This window comes from Macrotis lagotis, chromosome 3, assembly GCF_037893015.1.
Source record: "Macrotis lagotis isolate mMagLag1 chromosome 3, bilby.v1.9.chrom.fasta, whole genome shotgun sequence".
Classification (NCBI taxonomy): Eukaryota; Metazoa; Chordata; class Mammalia; order Peramelemorphia; family Peramelidae; genus Macrotis; species Macrotis lagotis.
Genome location: NC_133660.1, coordinates 176,728,547 through 176,755,854, shown reverse-complemented (window position 1 = coordinate 176,755,854; position 27,308 = coordinate 176,728,547). Strand labels below are relative to the sequence as shown.

General features: G+C 34.6%; 1 protein-coding gene across 7 annotated transcripts in view; it reads left to right on the top strand.

Moving 5' to 3' along the window:
• Positions 1–27,308, top strand: part of KLHL5 (kelch like family member 5) — a 144,384-nt gene that overhangs the window by 33,780 nt on the left and 83,296 nt on the right. For 2 of the 7 annotated variants that reach the window (XM_074229630.1, XM_074229628.1), the window contains exon 1: positions 23,335–23,849. The exons of 2 other annotated variants lie outside the window; for them this stretch is intronic. In XM_074229630.1, coding sequence (XP_074085731.1) covers positions 23,467–23,849 — 383 coding nt within the window. In that variant the 5' untranslated portion in view covers positions 23,335–23,466. Of the gene's footprint in view, positions 1–23,332; positions 23,850–27,308 lie in introns of those variants that run through there. 3 more of the 7 variants (XM_074229629.1, XR_012477051.1, XM_074229627.1) reach the window with 3 other exon arrangements.

The following is a 27,308-nucleotide window of genomic DNA, read 5'->3' as shown; positions in this document are numbered from 1 at the left end:
CTAAAGATATGTCTCTGAGTACAAAATGAAAGTTTTTATTCATAGGGAGGTATAAATAGTATTTAAATGAAACATTTTTGCCCAAAGTACCTAATGCATGAGGGGTTAGAACAAGGGGGTGATAAACAGGATGTAAATGAAATATATTTGCCCAAAGTATCCAATGCAAAAAGGAGAAGGTGAGAAAGAAAGGACCTCTAGAATATTTTCTATAAGAAATCTCACATTTTAACCCATTCAGCTGGAAAGAGAAATTCCTTTTAAAATAATTATAGATTATCTGAAATTCTTGATAGTTTACTAAAATAAACATAGGAACTATATAAATACAGCTATGAACCACTGTTTGTAGTAATGAAAACAAACCTAAATAATTAAAAAAAACATTAATTGCTTAGAAGTAGGACAAATCAATTTAATAAAACTGATAATACTGCCTAAATAAACAAACTTAATGTAATACCAACTTAAGAATTTCTTTTGCAGAACTAGAAAAAATAATAAAAATATTCATATAGGGCAAAAAAGATCAAGTATCTCTTTTTTTTTTAGATTTGAACATTTATTTTGAATTTTACAATTTTCCTCCCTCCCTTCCCCCCACAGAAGACTGATAGTCTTTACATTGTTTCCATGCTATACATTGATGTAAATTGAATATGTTACAGAGTAAACACCGCCCCCCACAAAATAAGAGGAGACATCTCTAGAATAGAGAGAGAAAGAAAGAAAATATACTTCAGTCTGTGTTCAGATTCCAATGGCTCTGTCTCTGGGGTGAGTTGCTTTCTTTATCATAAGTCTACCAGAGACATTGCTTCAATATTTTTCCCACAGTTGCTATTACTAGCTGTACCTCCACTCTATTCCTCCCCACTCTCATTTATTCTATTCTCTCTCTCTCTCTCTCTCCTTTCATCCTGGCCCTGTCCAAAAGTGTGTTGAATCTGAGTACCCTCTCCCTCGAGCTTCCCTCCCTTCTATCATCTATTCCCCTCTTCCCTCCCCCCATTCCCCCTTATCCCATCCCTTTCTTCTCATTTTTCTCTAGGGTAAGATGAATGAGGGGAAACTTTGCTCTCATCAGAGGTGGCTCGGAGAGGGAAACAGCATATATACTCAATGGGGTATAGGCATCTAGAGTAACAAGGAGAGAAAGGGGACAGGAAGAAGGGGGAGATGTGAGTGATGGAGGAGAGGGTGGACCATTGCAGAGAGTGGTCAGATATAACATATTTTCATTTTTACTTCTTGCAATGGGCTGGCATTGGATGGCCTGTCCGGGACCATAGGCCTGGGTGGATGCTGGGCCTAAGGGGTGATATGTGGGCTCGGGCCCTCTTGGCCCCAGGTCCAGGGATCTGTCTGCTGTACCACTCAGCCACCCTACAGCACATTTAAGAAGAGGGACAGAATGAAAGGAGAGAAAAAATATAGTATATGGTAGTAGGGAAATACAAATGGAGGGAGTTGTGATCAGCAATGGCAACAGTGGACAAATATGGAAGTAGCTTTTGTGATGGACTGATCATAAAGAATGTGATCCACCTGTGACAGAACTGGAGGTGTTGGAACACAGACTGAACCACATTTTTTATTGTTATTATTTTCTTGGGGGGTGCAGGGCAAATGGGGTCGGGGTGGCTTGCCTGGGGCCACACAGCTGGGTGATTGTTGGGTGTCTGAGGTCGGATTTGGACCCCAGTTCTCCTGGCTCCAGGGCCGGTGCTCTTTCTGCTGCACCACCTGGCCACCCTTACTATTATCATTATTAATTATTATTATTATTATTTTATTTCATTTTGGGTCTTTTTTTTTTTTGGTTTCTGCAATGCAATGGAGTTGGGGTGGCTTGCCTGGAGTCACAAAGCTGGGTGATTGTTGGGTGTCTGGGGCCGGATTTGGGCTCGGATGCTCCTGGCTTCAGGGCCGGTGCTCCGTCCACTGTGCCACCTGGCTGCACCTATTATTATTATTGTTATTATTATTATTGTTGTTGTTGTTGTTGTTATAACTGTTATTATTGTTTTTAATTTCAATTTTAATTTTTTCCTCTTTCCTTTACTTTATTGCTCATTCAGGTCCATATGTTTTGGGGGAGGGGGTATTATGTTTACTCTTAAACAAGAATATTTTAGTTTTGCATAAAAATCATTTGTACAAAATAAGAATAAAAAATAATTAATTAAAAAATAATCATATACCTTTTAAAAAATCAAATAGTATGATATGAAGTTTCATAGCTTCATATATAATCCTTTTATATTCTGCTGTGTATATAGATTGCTTTTAAATGAAATTATTCATAAAAGGTCCATCTATCCAGAGTTTTAATAGTTGGAGGGAGGTCTTTGAAGGAAGGCATAAAAATTAAACTATATTGATCATCTCTAACTTCCATATTCCTCAATCTACTTAATTTCCATTATCTCAGAATTCTAAATCTTCCACTTTATCTCAGCAACATAATCTTCCTGTCATCAAGAGTTTCACTTGCATATTCTTTAATTCCAAAACTCCTTTAATTTGATTGTAGTCTTTTATCATTCCATCTTTCCTATTGTCTTATGAGCACTAACCCTCTTTATCCTCAATGTGACTTCCATTTTCTTTTTTAAAAATTTTTTATTTATTTAAGGCAGTGGGGTTAAGTGACTTGCCCAAGGTCATACAGCTAGGAAATCATTAAGTGTCTGAGACCAGATTTGGACTCAGGTTCTCCTGACTCCAGGGTCAGTGCTCTATCCACTGCACCATCTAGCTGCCACATACCTTCCATTTTCTTTTTCATTCACTTTTTTCCCAGGCAATCCCTGCTGTACTTTCTATAATTATCTTTTCCCTATCTCAGCCCCCTAGTGAATTACTTAAACTCTACATGATTTTCTATACTTGAATCCCTTTCCTTTTTATCATTAATTATAACTTGCAGATTTCACTGTCTATTACCTACTGGACCTGAAATACATTGCAAAATCATGCTTCAGGTCGACTACAAATTTTCTACCTAATCTGAGTTAGGGTCTCACTACTGCAAGGCATTCTTTTCCTTCCTAAATGTTCTGTTCCAGACCTCATTCTCCTTAAGTCTCTCATCTTGTTTCTACCTGAAGCTTTTTTATTAAAGATTTTATTTATTTTGATTTATAATTTTTCCCCAATCTTACTTCCCTCCCCCCACCCCCCCCCACAGAAAGCAATTTGTCAGTCTTTACATTGTTTCCATGTTGTACATTGATCCAAATTGAGTGTGAGGAGAGAGGAATCATATCCTTAAGGAAGAAACATAAAGTATAAGAGATAACAAGATCAGACAATAAGATATCAATTTTTTTTCTAAATTAAAGGGAATAGTCCTTGAATTTTGTTCAAACTTCACGATTCTTTATCTGGATACAGTTGGTATTCTCCATTGCAGACAGCCCAAAATTGTCCCTGATTGTTGCACTGATGGAATGAGTAAGTCCATCAAGATTGATCATCACCCCCATGGTGTTGTTAGGGTGTACAGTGTTTTTCTGGTTCTGCTCATCTCACTCAGCATCAGTTCATGCATATCCCTCCAGGCTTCCCTGAATTCTCATCCCTCCTGGTCTCTAATAGAACAATAGTGTTCCATGACATACATATACCACAATTTGCTAAACCATTCCCCAATTGAAGGACATTTACTTGATTCCAATTCTTTGACACTACAAACAGGGCTGCTATGAATATTTTTGTACAAGTGATGTTTTTACCCTTTTTCAAAATCTCTTCAGGTTATAGACCCACTAGTGGTAGTGCTGGATCAAAGGGTATGCACATTTTTCTTGTCCTTTGGGCGTAGTTCCAAATTTCTCTCCAGAAAGGTTGGATGAGTTCACAGCTCCACCAACAGTGTAATAGTGTCCCAGATTTCCCACAACCCTTCCAACAATGATCATTATCCTTTCTGGTTATATTGGCCAGTCTGAGAGGTGTGAGGTGGTACCTCAGAGAAGCTTTAATTTGCCTTTCTCTAATAAGTAATGATTTAGAGCAATTTTTCATATGACTATGGATTGCTTTGATTTCCTCATCTGTAAATTGCCTTTGCATATCCTTTGACCATTTGTCAGTTGGGGAATGGCTTTTTTTTTTAAACATGACTCACTTCTCTGTATATTTTAGAAATGAGCCCTTTGTTAAAAACATTAATTGTAAAGATCATTTCCCAGTTTACATTTCTTTTGAGCTTGGTTACAGTGGTTTTATCTGTGTAAAACTTTTTTAATTTAACGTAATCAAAATCATCTAGTTGGTTTTTTTTTTTTTACTGATGTTCTCCATTTCTTCCTTAGTCATAAACTGCTTCCCTTTCCATAGATCTGACAGGTAAACTAGTCCTTGATCTTCTAATTTGCTTATGGTGTTGGTTTTTTTTATGTCTAAATCCCGTATCCATTTGGATCTTATCTTGCTATAGGGTATGAGGTGTTGATCTAATCTAAGTTTTGAAGCTGACAATCTTGACTCAGCCTTCACTGGAAAAATTGAGGTTATTTGCCAATAGTTTTCCTCTACTCCATCTTGCATCATTCAAACATTTTCTTCATTTCTGTTTCCGATAAAGAAGTGACCCTTTTCCTTTCCAGTCAATCCCTCCACATGGACCTCCAATCCTATCATCTGCTTTAGTAGATTAAATCAATTATCATTCTTACTTTCTTTTTATCTTCAATCTCTTATATTCTGGCTTATTCATTGCTCCCAATAAACTGTTGTATGTTTTCTCCATCCTTAAATACCGTCATTAGAACCTACTATCCCCATTAGCTGTCATCATGTCTCTTCTCTTTCTAGCTGAATTTTTTTTGTTTTGTTTTTGTTTTTGCAAGGCAGTGGGGTTAAGTGATTTGCCCAAGGTCACACAGCTAGGTAATTATTAAGTGACTGAGGTCACATTTGAACTCAGGTCCTCCTGACTCCAGGGCCAGTGTTCTATCCACTGTGCCACCTAGCTAGAGGGGCCTCTAGGTGAATTTATTGAAAAAAAATTCACATTTGCTATTACTATTTTCTCTTCTTTCACTTTTAGATCTTCTGCAATCTGCCCTCTGGTCTCATCATTCAATTGAAATGTTTTCCAAAGTTAAGAGTCTCTTAATTACTAAATCCAATATCATTTTGTCACTTCTCAGTCTGAATTCTCTACAGCATTTGGTGCTCTTGATAATTCCTCAATATTTTGTATTGTAGGTTTCATGACAATATGCTCTCCTGGTTCCCCTGTGCATCCAGCTGCTCCTTTTCAGGCTCCTTTGTTGTATCTTCATCCATATTAGACTCTCTAACTGGGCATTCATTCCCTCAGTGATCTGGCCTGGACCCAGCAAGTTTTTCCCTCTGAACTCTCATCCTATGATTTCAATTGTAATCACTTGGCAAGGGATTCCCAGATAGAAATTTCCAGCCAAAGGCTCTCTTCTCCTGAGCTCAAATCTCACAATTAATTGCCTGTTATATGCCTGGAAATGGATGATCAGCATCTCAAACTCATCTAAAACAATTTATCTTTACCTAAAAATTTTCCCTTTTCTGAACTTCCTTGTTACTGTCTAGGGTACTGTTTTCTTCCCAGTTACCTAGATTCCTCCCTTTCATTTCACACTATAAGCATCCACTTATCCAGTCTGTCTCCACATCTCTACACTCAGATAACCACTGCTTCTTCAGACCTCTGTCATTACTTGTGACTCACTTATCATGATGACCTTCTTACTGGTTTTCTAGGTTCACATCTTTGCTCATTCTGATCCATCTTCCATTTAGCTGCCAAGGTGATTTTTTTGTTTTTAGGTTTTTACAAGGCAAATGGAGTTAAGTGGCTTGCCCAAGGCCCCACAGCTAGGTAATTGGTAATTATTAAGTGTCTGAGACAGACCACATTTGAACCCAGATACTCCTGACTCCAGGGCTGGTGCTTTATCCACTGCACCACCTAGCCACCCGTGATATTTTTAATAAAGGATATGTTTGATAATGTCACTGCCTTGCCAAGGGAGCTTCTATGAATCTCCAATGCTTCAAGCATCAAAACTCCTTTGTTTGGTTTTTAAATTTCTTTATAACCATGCCCATACTTTATTCTCCCACTTAACTTTACAGTCCAGTAGTACTGGCCTAATCAATTAATTGGTTTTTTTAGTTAATTAATTAGTTCAATTAAAACTCTCCATCTTCCTACTTTTTCGCCTTTGTACTATAACTGTCATTAGTTGTTCATGCTGAGAATACTTAGTTCCTTTAGCTCCCCTTTTGATTTCTCTGGTATCCTTCATAATTCAGCTCAGATCCCACTTATTCCAGAAGGCTTTTCCAAATCCTCCCAACTGCTAATATTTTCCTCATTTACATACACACACACACACACACACACACATATATGAGATTGTTTACATGTTGACTCCCCCATTAGATCATGAGCTCCTTCCTGGAGGGTTTTCTTTGTATTCTTAGTCTTCTGTGGCAGAAGAGCAGTGTAGTAGATAGGGCATCCCACCTAGGAGTCAGGAAGACCTGAGTTCAAGTTTGGCCTCAGTCACCAGACTCTTACTCTCTATTCAGCTTTGGGCAAGTCATTTAAACTTGATTGCTTCACATCCAGAGCCATCTCCAGTCATCCTGATTCATAGCTGGCCACTGGACCCAGAGGACTGTGGAGGAGAAAGTGAGGCTGATGACTTAATGGCCAGCACCCCTTCACTCAAATACAGTTCATGTGCTTGTAGTATGACCTCCCTGATGACAGATTCTTCTTTGAGAATGAAAGACATATCATTATCAACATCCTGGGCAGCTAGGTGGCTTAGTGGATAAAGCACCAGCCCTGGAGTCAGGAGTACCTGGGTTCAGATCCGGTCTCAGACACTTAATAATTACCTAGCTGTGTGGCCTTGGGCAAGCCACTTAATCCTGTTTGCCTGGCAAAAACCTAAAAAACAAAACAAAACAAAAAAAACAAACATTATCAACATCCTTAGCCTTAGCTTAGTATCTGACATATAATTAACATTTAATCAATATGTAACTTGATTTTATAATTTGACTCCTTCCAATCTTTCTAACCTTCTTGTAATTAACCCCCTCCGCCTCTTCAGTGTTCCAACCACCCTGGCTTTCTTGCAATTACTCAGACAGGATACTTGATCTCCATCTCAAGTCTCCTGTAACTTTGAACTCACTATCCTCCAAGCCTGTTATGTTTCCTCACCTGAGTGTTTTAGTTCCTGTTGTCTTCAAGGCAGCTTAGATCTCACTTTCTGCAGGAAGACTTCCTTGGCCCTCTCAACTACTGAGCCCTTCCCCTTTTAGAGTACTTTCATATATTTTCTGTATAATATTGTATATATTTAGTTTTTAATATGTTTTTTCTTATTTTAATATATGATTTTCTTCACAATAGGGACTGCCTTTATTTTTTACCTTTTTTTCTATATCTCCAGTATTTAATACAGTTCTTAAAACATAGTAAATGCCTAATAGATATTTGTTGATTAATTTGACTGTCATACCTTAAATGCCAACATAAAGAGACTTACAACTTAATTTTCAGGATATTATAGCAGAGAAAAAACCTAAAAAATGGAAAAATTATCAACAGTATTCTTTTTCTTAAAAAGTCTGCTGAGATAATATCAGCAACTATCAACTCATATAACTATAGTTTTTTAATCTCCCAAAAACTGTAAAATATATTAAACTATTGAGTTAAAATTACACCTTGTTTTGGTTTCCCTGATCACCCCTTTACCCTTCCAGGCAGTCAGTAAATTTTAGGAGGAAATAAGAGGACAAAAGGGATCCTGAAAATTATGTGCAAACCATCCCAAAGGAGCATAATTTACAAATGGTATCATATATTAACTAAAATTCACATCCTGGTAATATGTCCTGAATTAGGGGAACTTTCTAGGGCACTGCTTGTCAAGATTCTGCTCCTGTGACCTCCACAGTTCCAGACTCACAGAATATCAAAAAAGTGCTGTTAGATTTAGGATAAAAACTTGGTTGTTTTACTGATAACTTTAAGACAATTTAGATATGGCACAGATAGAAGTTGGTTTGATCCCCCAAAACCCGATAAAATGAGACCTCAAACTCATATCCCCTGAGTCTTCTTCAATTTCTATTGGGTCCATTGCTGCCAAGTGTTCCCAATTCACATCCATAGTTATGTAAGGGATATTTCCATCCTCATGCTACTTTCCTTCACTGTCTCATTCCTTTTTCTTTTTCTCTCCCCTCTAAACCCCACCACCCCCACACACCACCCCATACTAAGTTGTCCTTTGGCCTCTGTATCCCAGGTTTTCATGATTGTATTTCCTTTTTGGTTGACCTTACACCCACTATGTCTATTAAAGAGTGATTGTTTCCTGCTGCCAATCCTAGTAAGTACCCAAAGAACTGGACATGCCTTTCCATATTTCATAATTTTATAAATTAATCATCAGTTCAACTATTAAAGGCATATATGGAAGATACAGTTGATAAAAAAAATGAGATAGGGACAGGCAGGCCTTTTATTGTTACTGTAGTGGATACTATGTATTCAACTCATATGGCCCCTAATATAAAACTATTTTGATTTTAATACTTTCTCTCTAAATAACCTTTTAGCTCTTGGGCATATGGACTTTAATTCTTCATGTCCCTTTTATTTAGCGCAATGTTATATTCACAATGGATATCAACAAATATTTGATGATGGTCAAGTGTTTTTTTCTTTGTTCTTTACTCTTGATTTTTATTGATTTGTATAGAATACTAAAACTTGAAAGGACTTTAGAGATATTTTTTCAACTCCTTCATCATATTGATTAGGAAACTGAAGTTAGGTAAAGTGATTTCCTCAGGTTTTCCAGCTATTTAGTGGCAGAGCTAAGACTTGAACTAAACTAAGATCTTCTACCTCCTAATCTAATTCCCCTTCTACTACATAAATTAAACATATCCCTATTTTGTTATTGTTTAAATTATAATAGACCACTAAGAAAACCACATAATCTACATTATATTGTAATGGAAAGAACACTAAACTTGGACCCAACAGACCTGGTTTTGACTTCTGTTTTGCCATGTAACCTTGAACTGATTCTCTCTCCTTTTTTTTTTAGGCTTTTACAAGGCAAATGGGGTTAAGTGGCTTGCCCAAGGCTATACAGCTAGATTATTATTATTATTAAGTGTTTGGCTCCAGGCCTGTGCTCTATCCACTGCCCGATCTAGCCACCCCAAACATATTCACTTAACTCTTGTTTTCTCACCTCTCAGAATAAAATAAGATAGTTACATGGTACAATAGAGAAAGTGCACTGGGGTTGGAGTTGGGTGGACCTAGTCTCAGATCTTGGCTACTGCTATTGTATTTTTCTACTTTATAAGTCTTAAAACACTTTACAAATTTTTTGTTATTTTAATTATTTGTAAAAATGCATTGTAAGTATTGCTCTATAAATCTATCTGACTTAAATTCTGCTAGGGTTTAAATGGAAATATTAATCACAATTAATTATTTTGCACTGCCTAAAATGGCAAAATTTCAATGATTAAAGTAAATCAGTATGAACTTTGAGATTTCAACACTTAAATTATACCTGTACAGTGTAATCATTCTAATCTACAGCAGTCTGCCTCTTTAGCAGATTTGAAGCAATGATTTCATTTGTATCCCTTAATTACATTTCGGTATTTTCATTCCTAATTGACAACTAATTATATATTAACCATGTTCTTGGAAGCAGCTGAGCTCTTGTTCCTTGAGCCCAGCTTGAAGGACAGAAAGGTTATTTAAAGAAAAAGAAAAGAAGTGTATAATTTTATATCAGTTTGACAGAAGTGTAATTTTTTTAGAAACATGCTGTATTCAGGTATTGCACATTAGAATTGATAATACTGTAAAATTTAAAGTCATGATTTTTAAAATAACTACCAAAATTATGTATCATGATTTTTCTAATATTGACAAAATATACTTGAAAGTTTTTGTCATTATACAAAAGTTTTCTTATAACATTTTGAAAGTATTACTTTATATTCCTTTTATTTTCTAACTAAAAGGGAATTTAGAGAAGTACTATATACCTCTGAATATGGAAGTTTCAGGTAAAGTCCCATCCATTGGCCAACTATGTTCCTGCTTTTCAAGGACCACCCTAAGTCTTCCCTATCACTCCCTGCACCCTAGAAAAAAAAACAAAAGGAAAAAAGATCCTCCTGTGAATGATCTTTTCAGACCAGCACTAGGAGTCCAAGTCATCAAGTCATTTTGGGGACAATCCCCAGAATGAAAACTTAATCAAGAATTGTCTTGTCTTCTAACTCTGGTGCAAATGAACATATTTGTCACTTCTTAACAAGAGGTATAGACAGTCAAAGGCAAGCTTAGCTCATCAAATTAATTAGGGAACTTCCCATGTCTTCCCTTTCCACTAAGATTGTAGTCATGCATTAGAAGGATAAACTCTATGACAAAGTTGTAAGTAGAATCATAAAATAGCTATTAATTATTAAAATGTAGGGGAAAGTATGGTTTTGAAGTATCCTCCAACTCACCTTTTTAGTCATAAAGGACTAGTATATCTTTTCCTAATAGATACACCTAGAACTTTTGATTTTCAAGGTTAGTGCAGAGTGGCGGAGTTGGGGTTATTTAGGGGCAAGAGGTTACTAGTTTCACGAAGTAATCTCTGAATGTGTGCTAGGGAAAAAAAAATAAGCTCAGAGAAAAAAATTAAAGTGTACATTTAATGAAAGACAAGTAAAGACAGCTAAGAAAAAAATAAGAATTTTATAGTGAACTTTGATTAAAAAGAGATTGAAAATACATTTGCAATGACAACTCTGTTGAACTTGTACTTTAATGCTTTTTTCTAATGCATTATTGAAAATGATTATCTTTTGACTCTCAAATGGCAAGCTTTCCCCACTGATTTGCAAATTATCCAGCATTTCTATTAAAAATTCTAGATCTCTCACCAATATTTTTCATATACTAGAGTCACTAACACCACTAAGGCCCATTTTTCTTTTATCTTTTTATTAGATAAAAGATATCTCACTTTTTTCAATTGTCTAGTATTTTGTTTTCTCTCCCCTTCACTTCATCTCAATGGAAAAAAAAACCAAAAATCATTTTGATAGATATGAATGATTAAGTAAAATATCACTTCTATCAGGAGATACTTGGCATTGACCAAAGTTCTTGTCTTTCAAAGTTATTTGTCTCTACAGTGTTGCACCTGTATAAATTGTTCTGATTCTGCTCTCTTTTCTTTTACATCAGTTCATACATGTCTTTTCTGGTTTCTTTGAAATGTTCTTTTCATCATTTCTTATGGTGCATAAAAATTTCTTCATATTCTCCCAGAGAATTTATATTTTAAATACAATAAATTTATCATTCTCTTTGATAAGTCAGTAAGATTAGTATAATTAGTCTAATTATCCAAGTCTTTTATTTAAAAGTTTCTTAACTCTAGGGGGAGGCTAGGTGGTGCAGTGGATAGAGCATCAGCCCTGGAGTCAGGAGTACCTGAGTTCAAATCTGACCTCAGTCACTTAATAATTGCCTAGCTGTGTGACCTTGGGCAAGCCACTTAACCCCATTTGCCTTGTAAAAAACAAAAAAAAAGTTTCTTAACTCTCTATTCAAGGACAAGGGGACAATTTCCGTATTCAATTTAAAGGAATTTTAGTTTGTGAAGGTCTTTGTATAATTTTTTTTGTAGAAATACTTAGTCCTACCATTTCTACATTTACTTAGTAACTGTGCTGGCCACATTCTCAGTCTTGCTAGAAGTAATATTAATATTAAGTAATATTTAATTATAATATTAAGTAATATTTAATATTAAGTAATATTAAGAAACCAGAACCTTGTTCTTTTCCCTAGATTTTAAAAGACCATTCTAATAGCCTAGAGCTCTGTAATATTGTTATTTGCTATTATTTTCATATATGAACTAGATTATGGGTCCCAAACCTTTTAATAGAACTACTGTTATAAGAAGCTACTTAAATATTTCAGGAATTCACAACCTAAAGTGCTAGCATTTTAATCTGTTGAGTAGATGTGGACATTCCGAGATTTTATACTTGGAAATTCTTTGATGAAAGACACTTCCTCCTTAGCTAGACAGATCAGAGTCAGCCTTAAGTGAAGAAATACTAGATCTTTTACTATGTGGTTTCCTTTAAGGGATGCCTAGAAAATCTGATGACTCTAAAATATCTTCTTCAAAATGTCTGAAATTCTTCATTTCATTTTATCAAATTGCAATTCTAAAGTATAATATTAATGACATATACTAATTTCAGTTTGAGCTATTTGGAATGACAGATTGTATGATGTAGAAAGGAAGATAAAGAAGAGAGCTTTCTTTTACTTTTCTGGGCTCTACAGATCCTAGACAAAAATTTGAAGCAGACATGGCTCATATTTGGCATTCATAAACATTTTTGTTATTCTTCTTAACTTTTGGTGCTCTTTTCTATTTCACCACTAGATTTGAAATCAAAATACTGTATTTGAATTCTTTCTCTGCTTAGTATAACCATTATAATTTACATGACCTCTTTGATCCTTAGTATAAAATTTGAATGATAATTCTTGTATATTCATTATAGTTGTTATTTAGTTGTTTTAGTTGTATCTGACTCTTTTGTGATCCAATTTGGTGTTTTCTTGGCAAAGATACTAGAGTGGTTTGCCAGTTCCTTCTCCAGTTCATTTTACAGATGATGAAATTGAGGCAAAGAGGGTTGTGACATACCCAGGGTCACACAACCTAATAAGTGTCCAAAGTTAGATTAGAATTTAGGTCTTTCTGACTCCAAGCCTTTCATCTATCTACTGTGCAGTGGAATTGCCTCACCCAACTCTTTTCTCTTCCTGAAAATGTTTCATTCTTCAAAGATTCTTATTTTCTCAGCTCAATTTTAGGAAGAGAACAATCTAGAGTTAGTACTCAACTTCTGCATGAGTAACATTCTTAGAAACAGCACAAAAATAAAAAAAATACAAATACTGATATATTGAACCTTTGAGAAATAGTGTCTTAGGTTCTTGTGACCATCAAAATCACTTTTCTACATAAAATTCTTGATAGCAAAATATTCTGATATCATACACTTTTCCTATCAGTTGCCTCAAAATAACCCATAAAATGCAGTACACAAAATAAAATTGATAACATGCAAAACATTTTTCTCATTAGTAATTGCTTAGAATTCTTTGATTTTTGTGCTAATATATCAATTGAAAAAATTGATTTCAGGCAGTATTCTCACTTTATAGCATAAGAACTCTAAATGTACCATAAATGCTTTCCTCCTTTTTGAAATTAATAAGGAATCATTTGGGTTATTTAATCCAAAATCACTGCCCAGCACCAGTTGCAGATGTTCACTTTTGTTTTCTCACTAAGCCACCTTCCTGATTTTGTACACTTGTTCTTGTACCCTAAAGTACTTGCACTACTCTTTGAGGGCATAATTGCAGTAGAAAACTTGAATTGTTAAGACAAATAATGAAAATATACCTGTGCCCTGGAACTCTTTACAGCAGTAGGGTGAACAAGAGCAATGAAAGGCCGGAGGATACTAGCTGCAGCACCTCTCATTTTTTTCTTTTCTGTATTGCCCATAACCATGCAAATGTGTGCAGGTGCCAATGTAAAAGTGAAAATGAGGTTACTAATAAAATCACAGGAATGCCTGAAGTTGTAAAAGTTAAATGCATAAATGTTGAGGATTGACTAATTCATTTATTCTAAGGTGTGAGTGAGAATTGTCCACTTAGTTCTTTCAGAGTTACTAGCACTTTTGAAAGTAAATTCATTTATTCAAATGAATCTCTCACTGTTGAAGTTTAAATTCTTTTAGTTCTATTATTCGATTAACAAAGTTAATAGAAGATTTTCAGAAATTGTGGGAGAGATATTTGGGGGGCATAGAGCTATTCTAAAACATAGGTATATACTTGGTAATCTACCTATGAAACCAGATTTCCTTAAATTGTTCATGATTTTATAGCCTTTTTCCTTTTTACCATTTCTCAAGAAACTTAGAGTCTCCAAAACTTCCAAGTTTTTCAGAAATTCTACTCTCCTCTTCTAACTACCTCTCATTACTATTTCCAGCCTACATGGGTATCATTGGAATCATACTTGAATTTTCCAGGTCTCCTTTGGTAGAATGAAAGAGTAAAGGAAAACAGAGCATTAGTGTTCTAGTAGGAATAGAGCAGCAGCATTGGTAGCTCTAGAGGCTAGGTTCTTTTTCTTCTTTTTTTAAATTTATTTTTATTAAAGATATTATTTGAGTTTTACAATTTTCCCCCAATCTTGCTTCCCTCCCCCCCCCCCCCCCCACGGAAAGCACTCTGTCAGTCTTTACTTTGTTTCCATGTTGTACCTTGATCCAAATTGGGTGTGATGAGAGAGAAATCATATACTTAAAGAAGAGAAGTCTAAGAGGTGACAAGATCAGACAATATCTGGGTTTTTTTTCTAAATTAAAGGGAATAGTCCTTGCACTTTGTTCAAACTCCACAGCTCCTTATCTGGATACAGATGGTACTCTCCTTTGCAGACAGCCCAAAATTGTTCCCGATTGTTGCACTGATGGAATGAGCAAGTCCTTCAAGGTTGAACATCACTCCCATGTTGCTGTTAGGGTGTACAGTGTTTTTCTGGTTCTGCTCATCTCACTCAGCATCAGTTTCATGCAAATCCCTCCAGGCTTCCCTGAATTCCCATCCCTCCTGGTTTCTAATAGAACAATAGTGTTCCATGACATACATATACCACAGTTTGCTAAACCATTCCCCAATTGAAGGACATTTACTTGATTTCCAATTCTTTGCCACCACAAACAGGGCTGCTATAAATATTTTTGTACAAGTGATGTTTTTACCCTTTTTCATCATCTCTTCAAAGTATAGACCCAGTAGTGGTATTGCTGGGTCTAGAGGTTAGGTTCTTAAGGACCATCCTAGAACCCAAGGGGATTCAGAAAATGGTTAGTATTGCGTGATTGGTCTTTAGATATCACATAGGCATATATTAGAGTTTGTATTCCATCCAACAACTTTTCAAAAACTCAGGGTCACTAAACACAGCAAGATGATATGTAGGTGTTTAATGTGACTGTAGAGAGGAAAGATGAATAGTCACATGATCAGCAAGAATAAAACTTAAGAAGTTTTCTCCAAACCTCATTAGCCCTCTAAAAGTAACTGCACCAGGTAGAGCAAGTGTGCCCAACCAGGGGCCCCCAGGCCACATGCAGCCCTCAAAGGCCATTCATACTGTTCATCATAGACCAGACTAACCCTTAACTAAAGACAGCTTGACTTTTTTAATGTAACTAACATTGTGCAGTCTCCCAGTTTACCAGTTTTGTTTTGTTTTTTTACAAAAGATGTATATATAGAAATTAGGATCTTACTTTAAATCATTATATAATTCATTATAATTGCAGTAGATAATTTTATAATTGCTTTTCTGTAAAATAGATTTCAAGATTTTAGAAAATACCAACTTCATTTTAGTATATTTTCTACTTCATTCTCAGTTGACTTCACTATGTTGCCTGCAAACCTGCAAATAGAATGTATAGAGTTGCAATTAGATATGCAACTTAAAGGCAAATTTATTCAGGTGTCTTTATTGGACTTTCAGAAGTACCTGCCTAAAGAACAATATCTGTCAGTTCATAAATATGCTCTGTTCATGATGTCTCTTTGGGGGAGTAGGTATATTTGTGAACAACTTTTTTCCTGTCCGAAGCATACAAAAAGTAAAAATTGAATAAAAATTTCAGATAAATATCTTGAAAATATTCTTTGCATTGCTACAATCTCTTATCAAACCAGATATAGATGCACTAGTATTGAAAAAGCAGGCTTAGTGTTCACATTAAAAATGACATGTTCTTTTTTGGTTTAAAAAGTAAATATTTTATTATTATTATTATTATTATTACTCTCATTTTTATTTTGCTTTATTACATTTTCATTATACTTTATTACATTTGATTATTATACTCAATGGTACTATGGGTTTTATTGTAGTATTAAATTCTATATTCTGCTCTTAACAAGTTTTTGTTGGGAGTTGCAACCCAAAAGAGCTAAAATGGTCTAATAGTGGTCCCCAAGGTAAAAGGATATGGCTTTTGCCATTGCCCCTTCCTTTTTTCTCCTTTTATTGTCCTGACATAAATATGCAAACTTTGAAAGGCTGTGAATCCATTGGGTTCCACATGCATGCTCATTTCTCTTATAATAAACCTAATTTTCATTTAAGTCTATTGATGTGTTTGCACAGTTGACAGTCCACAAGAGAAAGAAAACAGAATCACAGCATGATAAAATTTGTATGAATTAACACTGGCAAACTCAAATATTTAAAGTGCTTACTCTCTGTTCACCTTCCTACAAATCAGCCTACTTGTGCCTCCTGGTGGAGAACAGATTAACTAAGAGGTTTGTATAGGACCTATCATGGAATCCCTACTGTTTGCCTAATCATCCCTGCCCTTCTCATCATCCCACATGAAGTAGATGATGTTGATTCTGCCCAGCTATGTCTAGTTAACAGAGGAGAAATCAGACAGTCTGAAAATGTTACCTTTTGATTGGGGTACCACCTTAGGTAAGCACCACCCACTCAAGACCTCAGTGACTATCAGAACATAAATACCTGTTCTTCTGGCATACTATAAGAACTGAATTAGAAGGAAAAGAAAGGAAATTTTTTTAGTGCCTTTAGAATTTAGATTTGAAAGACTTATGGCATTGTCTAACTAAATATAAATGAATGTGTGTTTGTGTATGTGTGTGTGTGTGTGTGTGCCATATGGTATCTTCACAAAAATAGTAGAATAACAAATAAATATAAAAAAAGCTGAAGTACTAGACACATCCTTTACTCACTGTTTGAGTAATGAAAATAGTAAGCAATTAGTACAGGGAACCTAAAAAGTTCTGATTGAAATGGAGACTTAATAATGATATCATGAATAATAAGTAGATAAAAAATCATAGATCAATAATTATATGAAAAATAATTAATAGATAATATACCAGATGGGGGGGATATAACTAAAGCCTATCCTCATTTGAAGCATTATATCCCTGAGAATGCACACTGATGAATTAAATGTGAAGTTTTAAATACTAAAAAAATTTATCATTTTATCCATATTATCCATGTTCTGAGAAAAAACAAAAATATAAAAAAATACTTCAATTTGCATTGAGGCCATCAGTTCACTAGCTGGAGGTAGGTAACATTTTTCATCATCAGTCCTTTGGAATTGTGATGGATCATTGTATTGAACAGGTACTAAGTTTTTCATAGTTTCATATCTTCATGATGTTTTTGTTAACCATCTACATTATTCTTTTGGTTCTTCTCACTTCACTCTGAATTAGTTCCTATAAGTCTTCCCATCTTTTTTTTTTCTGAAACCATCCTTTCTTTATTTCTTATAGTACAATAGTATGGAAAACAGTTTGACAGAAATTAGTTTTAAATAAAAATTTTACACCATAGACTACAGTAAAGATCAAAATGGGTCTATGACCTGAGTATTAAAGGTCATACAGCAACAACAAAATTGCAAGGTACCAGAAAAGTTTTCTTTCACAGTTATGGCTAGAATACTAATTCTTTTTTTTTTTTTTTTTTTTTTTTTTTTAGTTTTTTGCAAGGCAGTGGGGTTAAGTGGCTTGCCCAAGGCCGCACAGCTAGGTAATTATTAAGTGTCTGAGGCTGGATTTGAACTCAGGTACTCCTGACTCCAGGGCCAGTGCTCTATTCACTGCGCCACCTAGCCGCCCCATTAAAATACTAATTCTTAACAAAATTAGTAATAGAAGTGGTAAGATAAAACTAGATAATTTTGATTTCATGTCACTTAAAAGTTTTCTGTGAACCCAATTAATGAAAATAGGCTAAAAGGGGAAATAGTTAATGAAAAAATCTTTCAACTACATCTGATAGTTGTGTATCTATGTTTTGTGTGTGTGTGTGTGTATGTGTGTGTGTGTGTATGTGTGTGTGTATTTATGTGTGCAGCTAATGGCAATACATAGAAACAAAAATCATTCACCTGATATTAGGAACTTGATCAAAGAATATGAAAATCAGTTCTCAAAAGAATTACAAACTACTAACAATCACATGAAAGTTTGATCCAAGGCACTAATACTAAGAGAGATGTAAATCAAAATAACTGAGGTTTTACCTCACACACAGCAGATTGGCAGTAATGACAAAAGAACAGAACCTAGTCAATGTCAAAGGCAATAGGGAAAGATGACACACTGATGCTTTGTTAGAGCTATAACCAGAGTCAGTTATCCTGGAAAACAAGGAATTATACTAAAAAAATGTGACAAAAATGTCTGTGCCCACTGCTAAGCATATAACCCAAAGAGCTTATTGATTAAGAAAAATGGTTCCAAAGACACCAAAATATTTTTAATAGAATTGTAAACAAAGCAGATCCTTGTCTATTAGAAAATAGCTAAATAATGTGTGATATATGAGTGTAGTGAAAGATTACTAAATTATAATGAATAATATGACAAAACAGAAAAGCATGGTTAGACATAAACTGATGCAAAATGAAGTAAGCAACTAAGTTATATGCCAGGAATTCTCACAATTAAGTGAAATGGATGAATATTTTCAAAAATTTAATTAGTTTAACAGAAGAAGAAATAGAATAAGCAACCTTATCCTAGAAAAAGAAATTGAACATGTCAAAAATGAAAAGCCAGAATTAAGAAAAAATCCTCAGGACCAGATGGATTTAAAAGTGAATTCTATCAAATATTTAAAAAATAATTAATTACAATATTATATAAAATGAAAACATAGGTAAAGAAGGTAAAGACTTGTATGTGAACTTGATGTTGAGTGCAGTAAGCAGAACCAAGAGAACATTGTCCTCATTAACAGCAACATTGTGTGATGATCAACTATGATGTAGCTCCTCTCAGCAGTTCAGTGATCAGGGATAATTCTAAATAGATATAGATATAGATATAGATATATATTTAGAGAAAAAGTTTGAATGGATTATGAATGCAAACCAAAGCATACTATTTTCACTTTTTAAAATTTGTTTTGTGTTTTTTCTTTCTAATGGTTTTTATTTCCTTTAATTCTGATTTTTCTTTCACAACATGACTAATATGGAAATATATTAAACATAATTGTACATATATAACCTATATCAGATTGCTTGCTGCCATGGGGAGGGGGAAAGGGATGGTAGAAGTAGGTTAAAAAATGTGGAACTCAAAAAGATGAATGCTGAAAACTATCTCTGCCTGTGTAATTGGAAAAAAATACAACATTCATGTGTTCAAAAAAAGAAATCCTTCTAAATTCCTTTTATGATGCAAATATGATTTTGATACCTAAACCAGGAAGATCAAAAACAGAGAAAGTTATAAGCCAATTTCTATAATGTACATTGATGAAAAATTTTAAACAAAATACTAAAGATTTCAGCAATATTTCACAAAGATTATTAGATTTCAGCAATATTTCATAAAGGTTATTAAAAAAAGACAATGCTACATTCATTTCTATGAAAAACAATAGAAAGCATAAGAATAAATGAGGCTTTACTTAAAATGATTATTATCTTTCTAAAACCGTGAACAAGCATTAATCTGTAATGGGGATAAACCAGAAACCTCCCAGTAGGATTAGGGATGGAGCAGGGATTTATCCATTAACACCACTATTATTCAGTATTATATTAGAAATGCTAGCTATAGCAACAAGATAAGAAAAAGAAATTGAAGGAATAAGAATAGGCCATGAAGAAAAAAATTAAAACCTTTTGCACATAATATGATCATTATTAGAGAACCTTAGAAAATCAACTTAACTAGTTGAAATAATTAGCAATATTAACAAAATTGCAGAATATAACATAAACCCACATAACTCATCATGGAGTCAGGAAATCTAATGGTGATGGGTCATTTCTGTTATCCAGACATGTGCTAGAGCATTCTTTCTGCCAAAAACCAAGTAAATATTAATTCTTGACTTGCCTTAATAATAGTTTCACCTTTCAAAAGCCAGAGAAAGTGACTAGGGAAAATTCTATTTTGAACTTCTTTCTAAGGAATAAGGAAGAGCTAATTAGTTGCTGGAGTAGGAAATAATGGAATTCTTTTGGGAGATGGGACTATTCCATCTTAGAATGCATGGCAAAGAAGGACAGATAAGGTTGGGCATTTGTAGGCAGAATTCCTCTTAAACAGTTCCCCTATTTCATATTCGTTAACCTGAGAATCTTGCTTCCTATTTCACTGAAATAATTAAGGTCATTCACTGAGAGTTCCCTATCCTCTCTTGTTCATGTCACTTGATTCAGATGCCTTCAACTACTGTCTTCTTTCATTCCTGTCTTATATGAAGAGATGGCCTCTTTCCTTGCCAAAGCAAACTGCCTCTACATGCATAAATAATATGCTTCTGCAGAATTCCCCTCTAACATCCCTGCTCTCTTATTAATCTTAACTCCCTCCCTATTTATTGGTTGCTTCCCTACTTTCTAAAAACACACTCATATTTCTCCTTCATTAAAAAAAAAAAAAAACCTATCTCTACTAGCTATCATCCCATGTCTGTGCTCCCTCTTGTGACAAGGCTCCTTGAAAAGGCCATTTATGGGCAACTAAGTAGTGTAGTGGATAGAGCACCGGCCTTGGAGTCAGGAGGACCTGAGTTCAAATTCAGCCTTAGACACTTCATAATTGCCTAGCTGTGTGGCCTTGGGCAAGTCATTTAATTTCATTTCCTTAATTAAATAAAAAAGAAAAAGAAAAGGCCATTTATAATGGGTATCACCACTTAACTTTCTACAGTTTGGCTTCTGATCTCATTCAAGTGAGACCATTTTCTATAATATTATTAATCTTTTAATTTCCAAATCTAGTGGCCTTTTTCATTCCTTATTCTTCTAGACCTTTCTGACAGTGCTGATCATCCTTGAGTCTCTTTAACTCTAGGTTTTCATGATTCTGCTTTCTCATGTTAGATCATGACCTGTTAGATCATTTCTTCCCATTCTCTTTGTCTAGATCTTCAGATCATGCCCACCAACTGTGAGAATCTCCCAAAGCTCTCTCCCAGGCGCATCTTCTTCCTCCAAATTTTTTCACTTAGTGATCTTACTAGTTCTCTTTGATTCAGTTATCATTCCTGGACTAATGATTCTCAGATCTACTTATCCTGCCCAAATCTCTCTCCTAACCTGTAGACTTGAACCTCTCTGCCTGTTAGACATTGTAAAATGGATATCCCACATACATCTTATACTCAAGATATTCAAGATAGAGCTCATTATCTTTTCCCCTTAACCCTGGCCTCTTCCTAATTTTACTTTTTTAATTTTAATATTTAGTTCAATTACTTATAGAGATAGTTTTAAACATTCATTTTTGAAAAATTTTTCCTTCTCTCCCCCCTTCCCTAAGACATCAAGGTATTTGATATAAGCTTATACATGCACAATCAGCTTAAATATATTACCATATTAGTTAGCCTAACTTTCCTTTTCAGGGAAATATTCTGCCCCCAGTCCCCCAAGTTTACAACCTCAGTGTCCTCCTTTATTCTTCACTCTCATCTCCCACATACAGTCAATTTTACTTAACCTTTATTTGAACATCTCTCAGCTGCTATCGTGACCTCTGACACTGCTGCCCTCCTGGTGTTCCCCCAGCCCTGTGTGTAATCTTTCTGTTCAATACATTCTAGTGACTCCAGATCCCTTGTATCCCTCTAAGTTTGGCACAGGGCCTGGCATAGAGAGGACACTTAATAAATGCTTGTTGACTGACTATTGCCTCAAATTCTCTCTGGGAAGCCATGCTAGGAGGGATGAAAACATAAACAAAAATGGGAAGGGAAAAGCATGTTACCTAAAGAGAATCCTGAAGATACACAGAAACTCATGTCACATAAGAGTTGGCTGGAAAAGCTGATGATGTTTAATCCAAGGAAGATTTAGGAGAGACTTTAATAGTTGTCTTATATTATATGAAGAGTTATGGACATAGTAGCTTCTTTGCTAAAGGACTTGGTTTTTTCATCAGGGGTTTTCTTGGAGTAGTATTCCATTTCCTTCTCCAGCTCATTTTACAGATAACAACACTGAGGCCAACAAGGTTAAGAGACTTTTCCAGGGTTACCTGGTTGGAGGATTTCTGAGGCCAGGATGACCTCACAGAGATGAGTCTTCTTGACTTCAGGCCTAGCTCTCTTATTGCTCCACCTGATAGAAAATAATCTGTGTTTAGTCTTTTAAAACCCTTTACCTCCAAGCTCCTTCATCCCTCTCCAGTTTCTTATGCCCTCCTCCCTTCCAATTAACCTAAGATCTAGAGACCCCGGCAGCCACTGTGCTTCCTAACCCATTGTCTCTGACTTGGAGGGCTCGACCCCCAGCCTCTCTGCCTTCTCATGACTCCTCTGCCCAGATCTCAGCTCTCACAAGAGACCTTTCCCAGCCCCTCTCCCTGCCCCCCCCCCCATACTCCACTCCTACCCGCTTTGTCGGGCCTGTTTTGTATATACATAAGTGTCTGCATGCTGCCTCCTCCTCTAGAACAGGAGCTCCTCGAGGATAGAAACTGTCATTTGGCCTTCCTTGCATCTCCAGCGCCTAGGACGGTGCACATATTTTGTGCTTAGTAAATGCTGCTGCTTCTTGTTGATGATGATATTGAAGTTTTGTTTTTTTTTTTTTTAAAACAAGTCACACAGCTATTAGGGGCCTCAGTTTTTTTGTCTGTAAAGTGAAGGCGTTAGACTGGATATCCGAGCACCTGTCAGCTTTCAATCCTGTTATCTGAAAATACTTTGTCTTTATATAAATTATTTGTCACTGTAAAGGAAATTACTATCAAATAAATTTCCTGTGTCAGCAATAAAAGAGTTAATAGAGCAAGCTGTAGAGATTGAGATACATCATAGGAATAGTGCTCTCTCACTCTCACTCTCTTTCTGTGGTTTAAGAATGGGAGCTAGTGTTCTGCATTTGAAAGGACTTTAATGAATGCTGTCAGTGTTTGTGGAAGCTAATGGTCAGTATTGAAAAGGAGAGTAATAGAAAATGCTCTCCCTGTTTCTCTATAGGCTAAGGAGAGTTTTCTTTGGCTGGGACTGCCCTACCTTTTCTCTCTCTTCTTTTTTCATTCTCCTTTGTTCTTTGTATCCTGACAGAATGTTATGATAGTGAATTCAAATTCATGTGTGAATGAAATTTGTTTTCCTCCAGAATTGCTTGCAGTAGACAGCAGAGCATGTGCTTTTCTTGTCTTGGTTGGATGCACAAATCTTCTTTTATGTGCAGTGCTTCTTGTCCTGTTGCCTAGACGATCACTTGCTTTTTCTGAGGATGTCTGGTTCTCGTAAAGAGTTTGATGTGAAGCAGATTTTAAAAATCAGATGGAGATGGTTTGGCCATCAGGCATCATCTCCTAATTCTACCATTGACAACCAGCAGGGAGATTTCTGGAATCGAGGACAAACCGGAACAAATGGTGATAGAAAGTTTTTAGATCCATGTAGCCTACAGTTACCATTGGCTTCAATTGGTTACCGAAGGTCCAGCCAACTAGATTTTCAGAATTCACCTTCTTGGCCAATGGCATCTACCTCTGAAGTCCCTGCGTTTGAGTTTACAGCTGAAGATTGTGAAGGTGCACATTGGCTTGATAGACCAGAAGTAGATGATGGAACTAGTGAAGAAGAAAATGAATCTGACACCAGTTCAAGCAGGTTAATGATCATTTTTCTTACATTGGAAGTTATTTGTTTGCTAATGTTTTAAAATACTTTATTATTTACTATTTCTTTTTTATGCTTATAGGAAAATACAGAAATCCTGTATTGACAAAAGCATATAGTTTTTTGATAGGGCAAATAAATATGGCATTATAAATTTGATTATTTCCCAATTTAAAGAAATAGCATATTCATTTACTTAGTAATTTGTGTATCTTGCATGTTTTAAAACATCTTTATATATTCCATATAACTCATGTCCATAATAAATATAGATTTTTGTCAGTGCTTTAAAAATTTATAGTAGCATTTTTATATATAGATGCTTTACCATTATATTATATTCTACAATCATATGAAAACTATACAGTCAATTTTTAATTTCTATGAAAATGAAAGGTTAAAGATAAGATTTTATTAGGATTTTAATCCTCAATAACATTTTCATTCTGTAACGCTCCCTTTGTCCTATCTATATAGCTCCATAGAGATAATACAGAATATACCAATATATCTCTTTCCAAGATGACAGCTACTTAATTCATGGCACATTTATTTTCAATGCAATTTGCAGCTGATTATTTAGGGGAATGTGACATATTCTTTTAAGAGTATTTAAGGAAGTAATAGGAAGGTAGCTGTTATCAGATGTTGCAAAGGAAACAAGAAAGGGAAAAAGATACAAAAAAAGGGGTTAAAATGAAAATGAAAGGGGGAGGAGTGAAGGGATGGGGGTCAGAGCTTTACTGTTCTTTTCATTCACTCCCTAAGATCTTGATTGTGTCTTTGAAATGTTTTTCTTGAAAAAGTCTTCCATTAAAGCTAATACACTAGGTTATGTAATTAAAAGATTTAAGATATATATCTCTCTGATACATCTTAATTCAAAAATTCCTTTTTTTGGTTTTCATAAAACTTGTCGAGATTATATCGACTGTCAGTACAAAAGGAATACAAAGGAATTGGTAGAAAATAAGCTGTGTGTCTTTTTTTAAGCATCTATTATGATAGAATATGGATTTCTGCAGCATGTCTATATATGTGCTGATGGCTACATATACAACTGAGTTGTAATTATTGTACTTTTAAGTCAGTTAAACTTAAAAGAGAAAAGGGCATTATATTTTTTGCATAGGTAGACAGCATATTTTAATTTTAGATTTTTAAAAATTAATTCAGTCTCTTAAATAATGTAAAAAAATCTAAAAGGTTGAATGGAATATTCCTAATCACAAGGTTAAAGTGCTATTCTAATAATTTAGAGAGACTGAGAAGTTGCTGTAATGATTTCAATGTTTGTATTGCTTTTAAAAACTTGTTATATAGAAGAATTTATTTAATGAAAAGATAGTATTTATTAATTTTTCCAAAATAAAATAACATTTTCCTAGTTAGAAAATAACATCATATACCATTAAGATGAAATGAAAATTTTTATTTTAGAATTTCAGACCAATGCTTTTTATAAACCAAGGAAGTGTATCTATTATTGCAGCTAGAAAAAAATTAATTGTCACTTCTTTTTGAGAATGATTAAGTATATGTTGCATATATTACATATATTTGAATAGATATGATGATTTACCTCTCTCCTCTAAAATAATAGTTGCCATAGTTAATGTGATACCCTATTTACTTATGGTAATTCTTCGCAATGAAAAATCATTTTAATGGGATGTTCCTAGAGTGTTATGAAAATGATTACCTCTTTCTGAGAGATTGGTGAATGTATTATTTAAGTTATAAGCCAGACATTTTGATTTTTGAAGACAGAGCAACAAAAAAAGAATTCATATAAATTTTTTTTTTTTTAAGAAATGAGGATTAGGTAAATCTGTATGGAATAAATGAATCACAGTCAGGAATAATCCTATTCACTTTTATAAATAAAAGTGGAGGGAGGGTTTAAAAATTAATTTCTAAAAAATAAAATAAAGTAATTGAAATGTCTTTTTTATTACCTTGATCCATAACAACCTTTTAAAATTTTTCTTGAGAGCTTTTTTCCTTCTTATTTTCCTTCTTTTCCATACTCTTCTCTATCCTGTGAGCCTTCCTTTATAAAAAAGAAAAAAACTGAAAAATCAATCATGTTTGAAATAATATATAAAACTGCATATTCATAGTTCCCACTTTTCCAACAAAAGGAGGGAAATTCATTCTATATCTCTGGGACCAAAAGTTATTTTGATTATATAGCTTCAGTTTTCTTTTTGCTTACATTTTCTTAGTCATTATGTTTATTATTTTCCTTTGTATGCTTATTTAACTTCATATTTTTCCATGAAATTCTGCTCATATTTCTTTGAATTCTTCAGATTAATGTCCTTCTGGAAAAATAATATTCAATTATATTCATGTACCACAATTTGTATAGTTACTTCACAATCAGTGCTCATTACTTTGTTTCTGTTTCTTTTCTATTGCAAAAAAAAAATACTACTGTATATTTTGGTTTATGATAGACCTTTCTTTTTTCTGTCATTCTCTTTAAAGTTTTATTCCTAGGGTAAAATCTCTGGATCAAAAGATAATAGACATTTGGATCAATTTCTTCTTATATCAGATTGTTTTCTTATAAAGTTAAATAAATTCACAGCCTCACCCAAAGTTATTAGTGTACCTATCTTCCCACAGTCCTTCCAACATTGACTATTTCCATCTCTCATAATTTTAATGAACTTGCTGACTGTAAGGTGAAACTTTCAGAATTGTCTGTATTTACACTTCTCTTGCTAGTGTTTTGGAGCAGTCTTTCATGAGATTGTTAATAGTTTGAAAATTCTTTTTTTCTTTTAAGAACTGTTTGTTCATAGCTTTTGACTATTTTTCAGTTTAGTCAAATCAACCATTCTATTCTTCTTTATGGTTTGTGTTATTTATTCTACAATGAATTTTTGAAATCTTAATTTTCTTCATCCCAAAAAGAAAACAATCTGTACATTTAAGACTTAGACTTAGACTTAGAAAAGGTTATTTTTTTAACATATGATATATGCCATCTGGCTTCTTTTCTATGGTTTTTTATGTTAAAAGCACCTCATTTAATATTTGTGAAAGGCTGTGCTAACACAAGGGTGAAAAAAACACAGTTCCTACCCAATGATGATGATGACTATGGTGATGGTGATGATGATAGCAGCTAACATTTATATAGCACTTATATGTTTGGCACAGGGCTAAGGTTATTACAAATGTTCTCTTGTATGTTCCTCACAATAGCCCTGGGAAGGAGGTGCTACTATTATCCCTGTTTTAGAGATGAGAAAACTGAGGCAGAGATTAGCCCTGGGTCACACTGCTAGTGTTTAAGGTTAGATTTGAACTCAGCACAGCATTCCTGGCTCAGAGTCAAGAATTCACCCATACACACACACACACACATACACATACACACACACACACACACACATACACACGCACGCACGCACACACAATGTGTGATTTAAATAT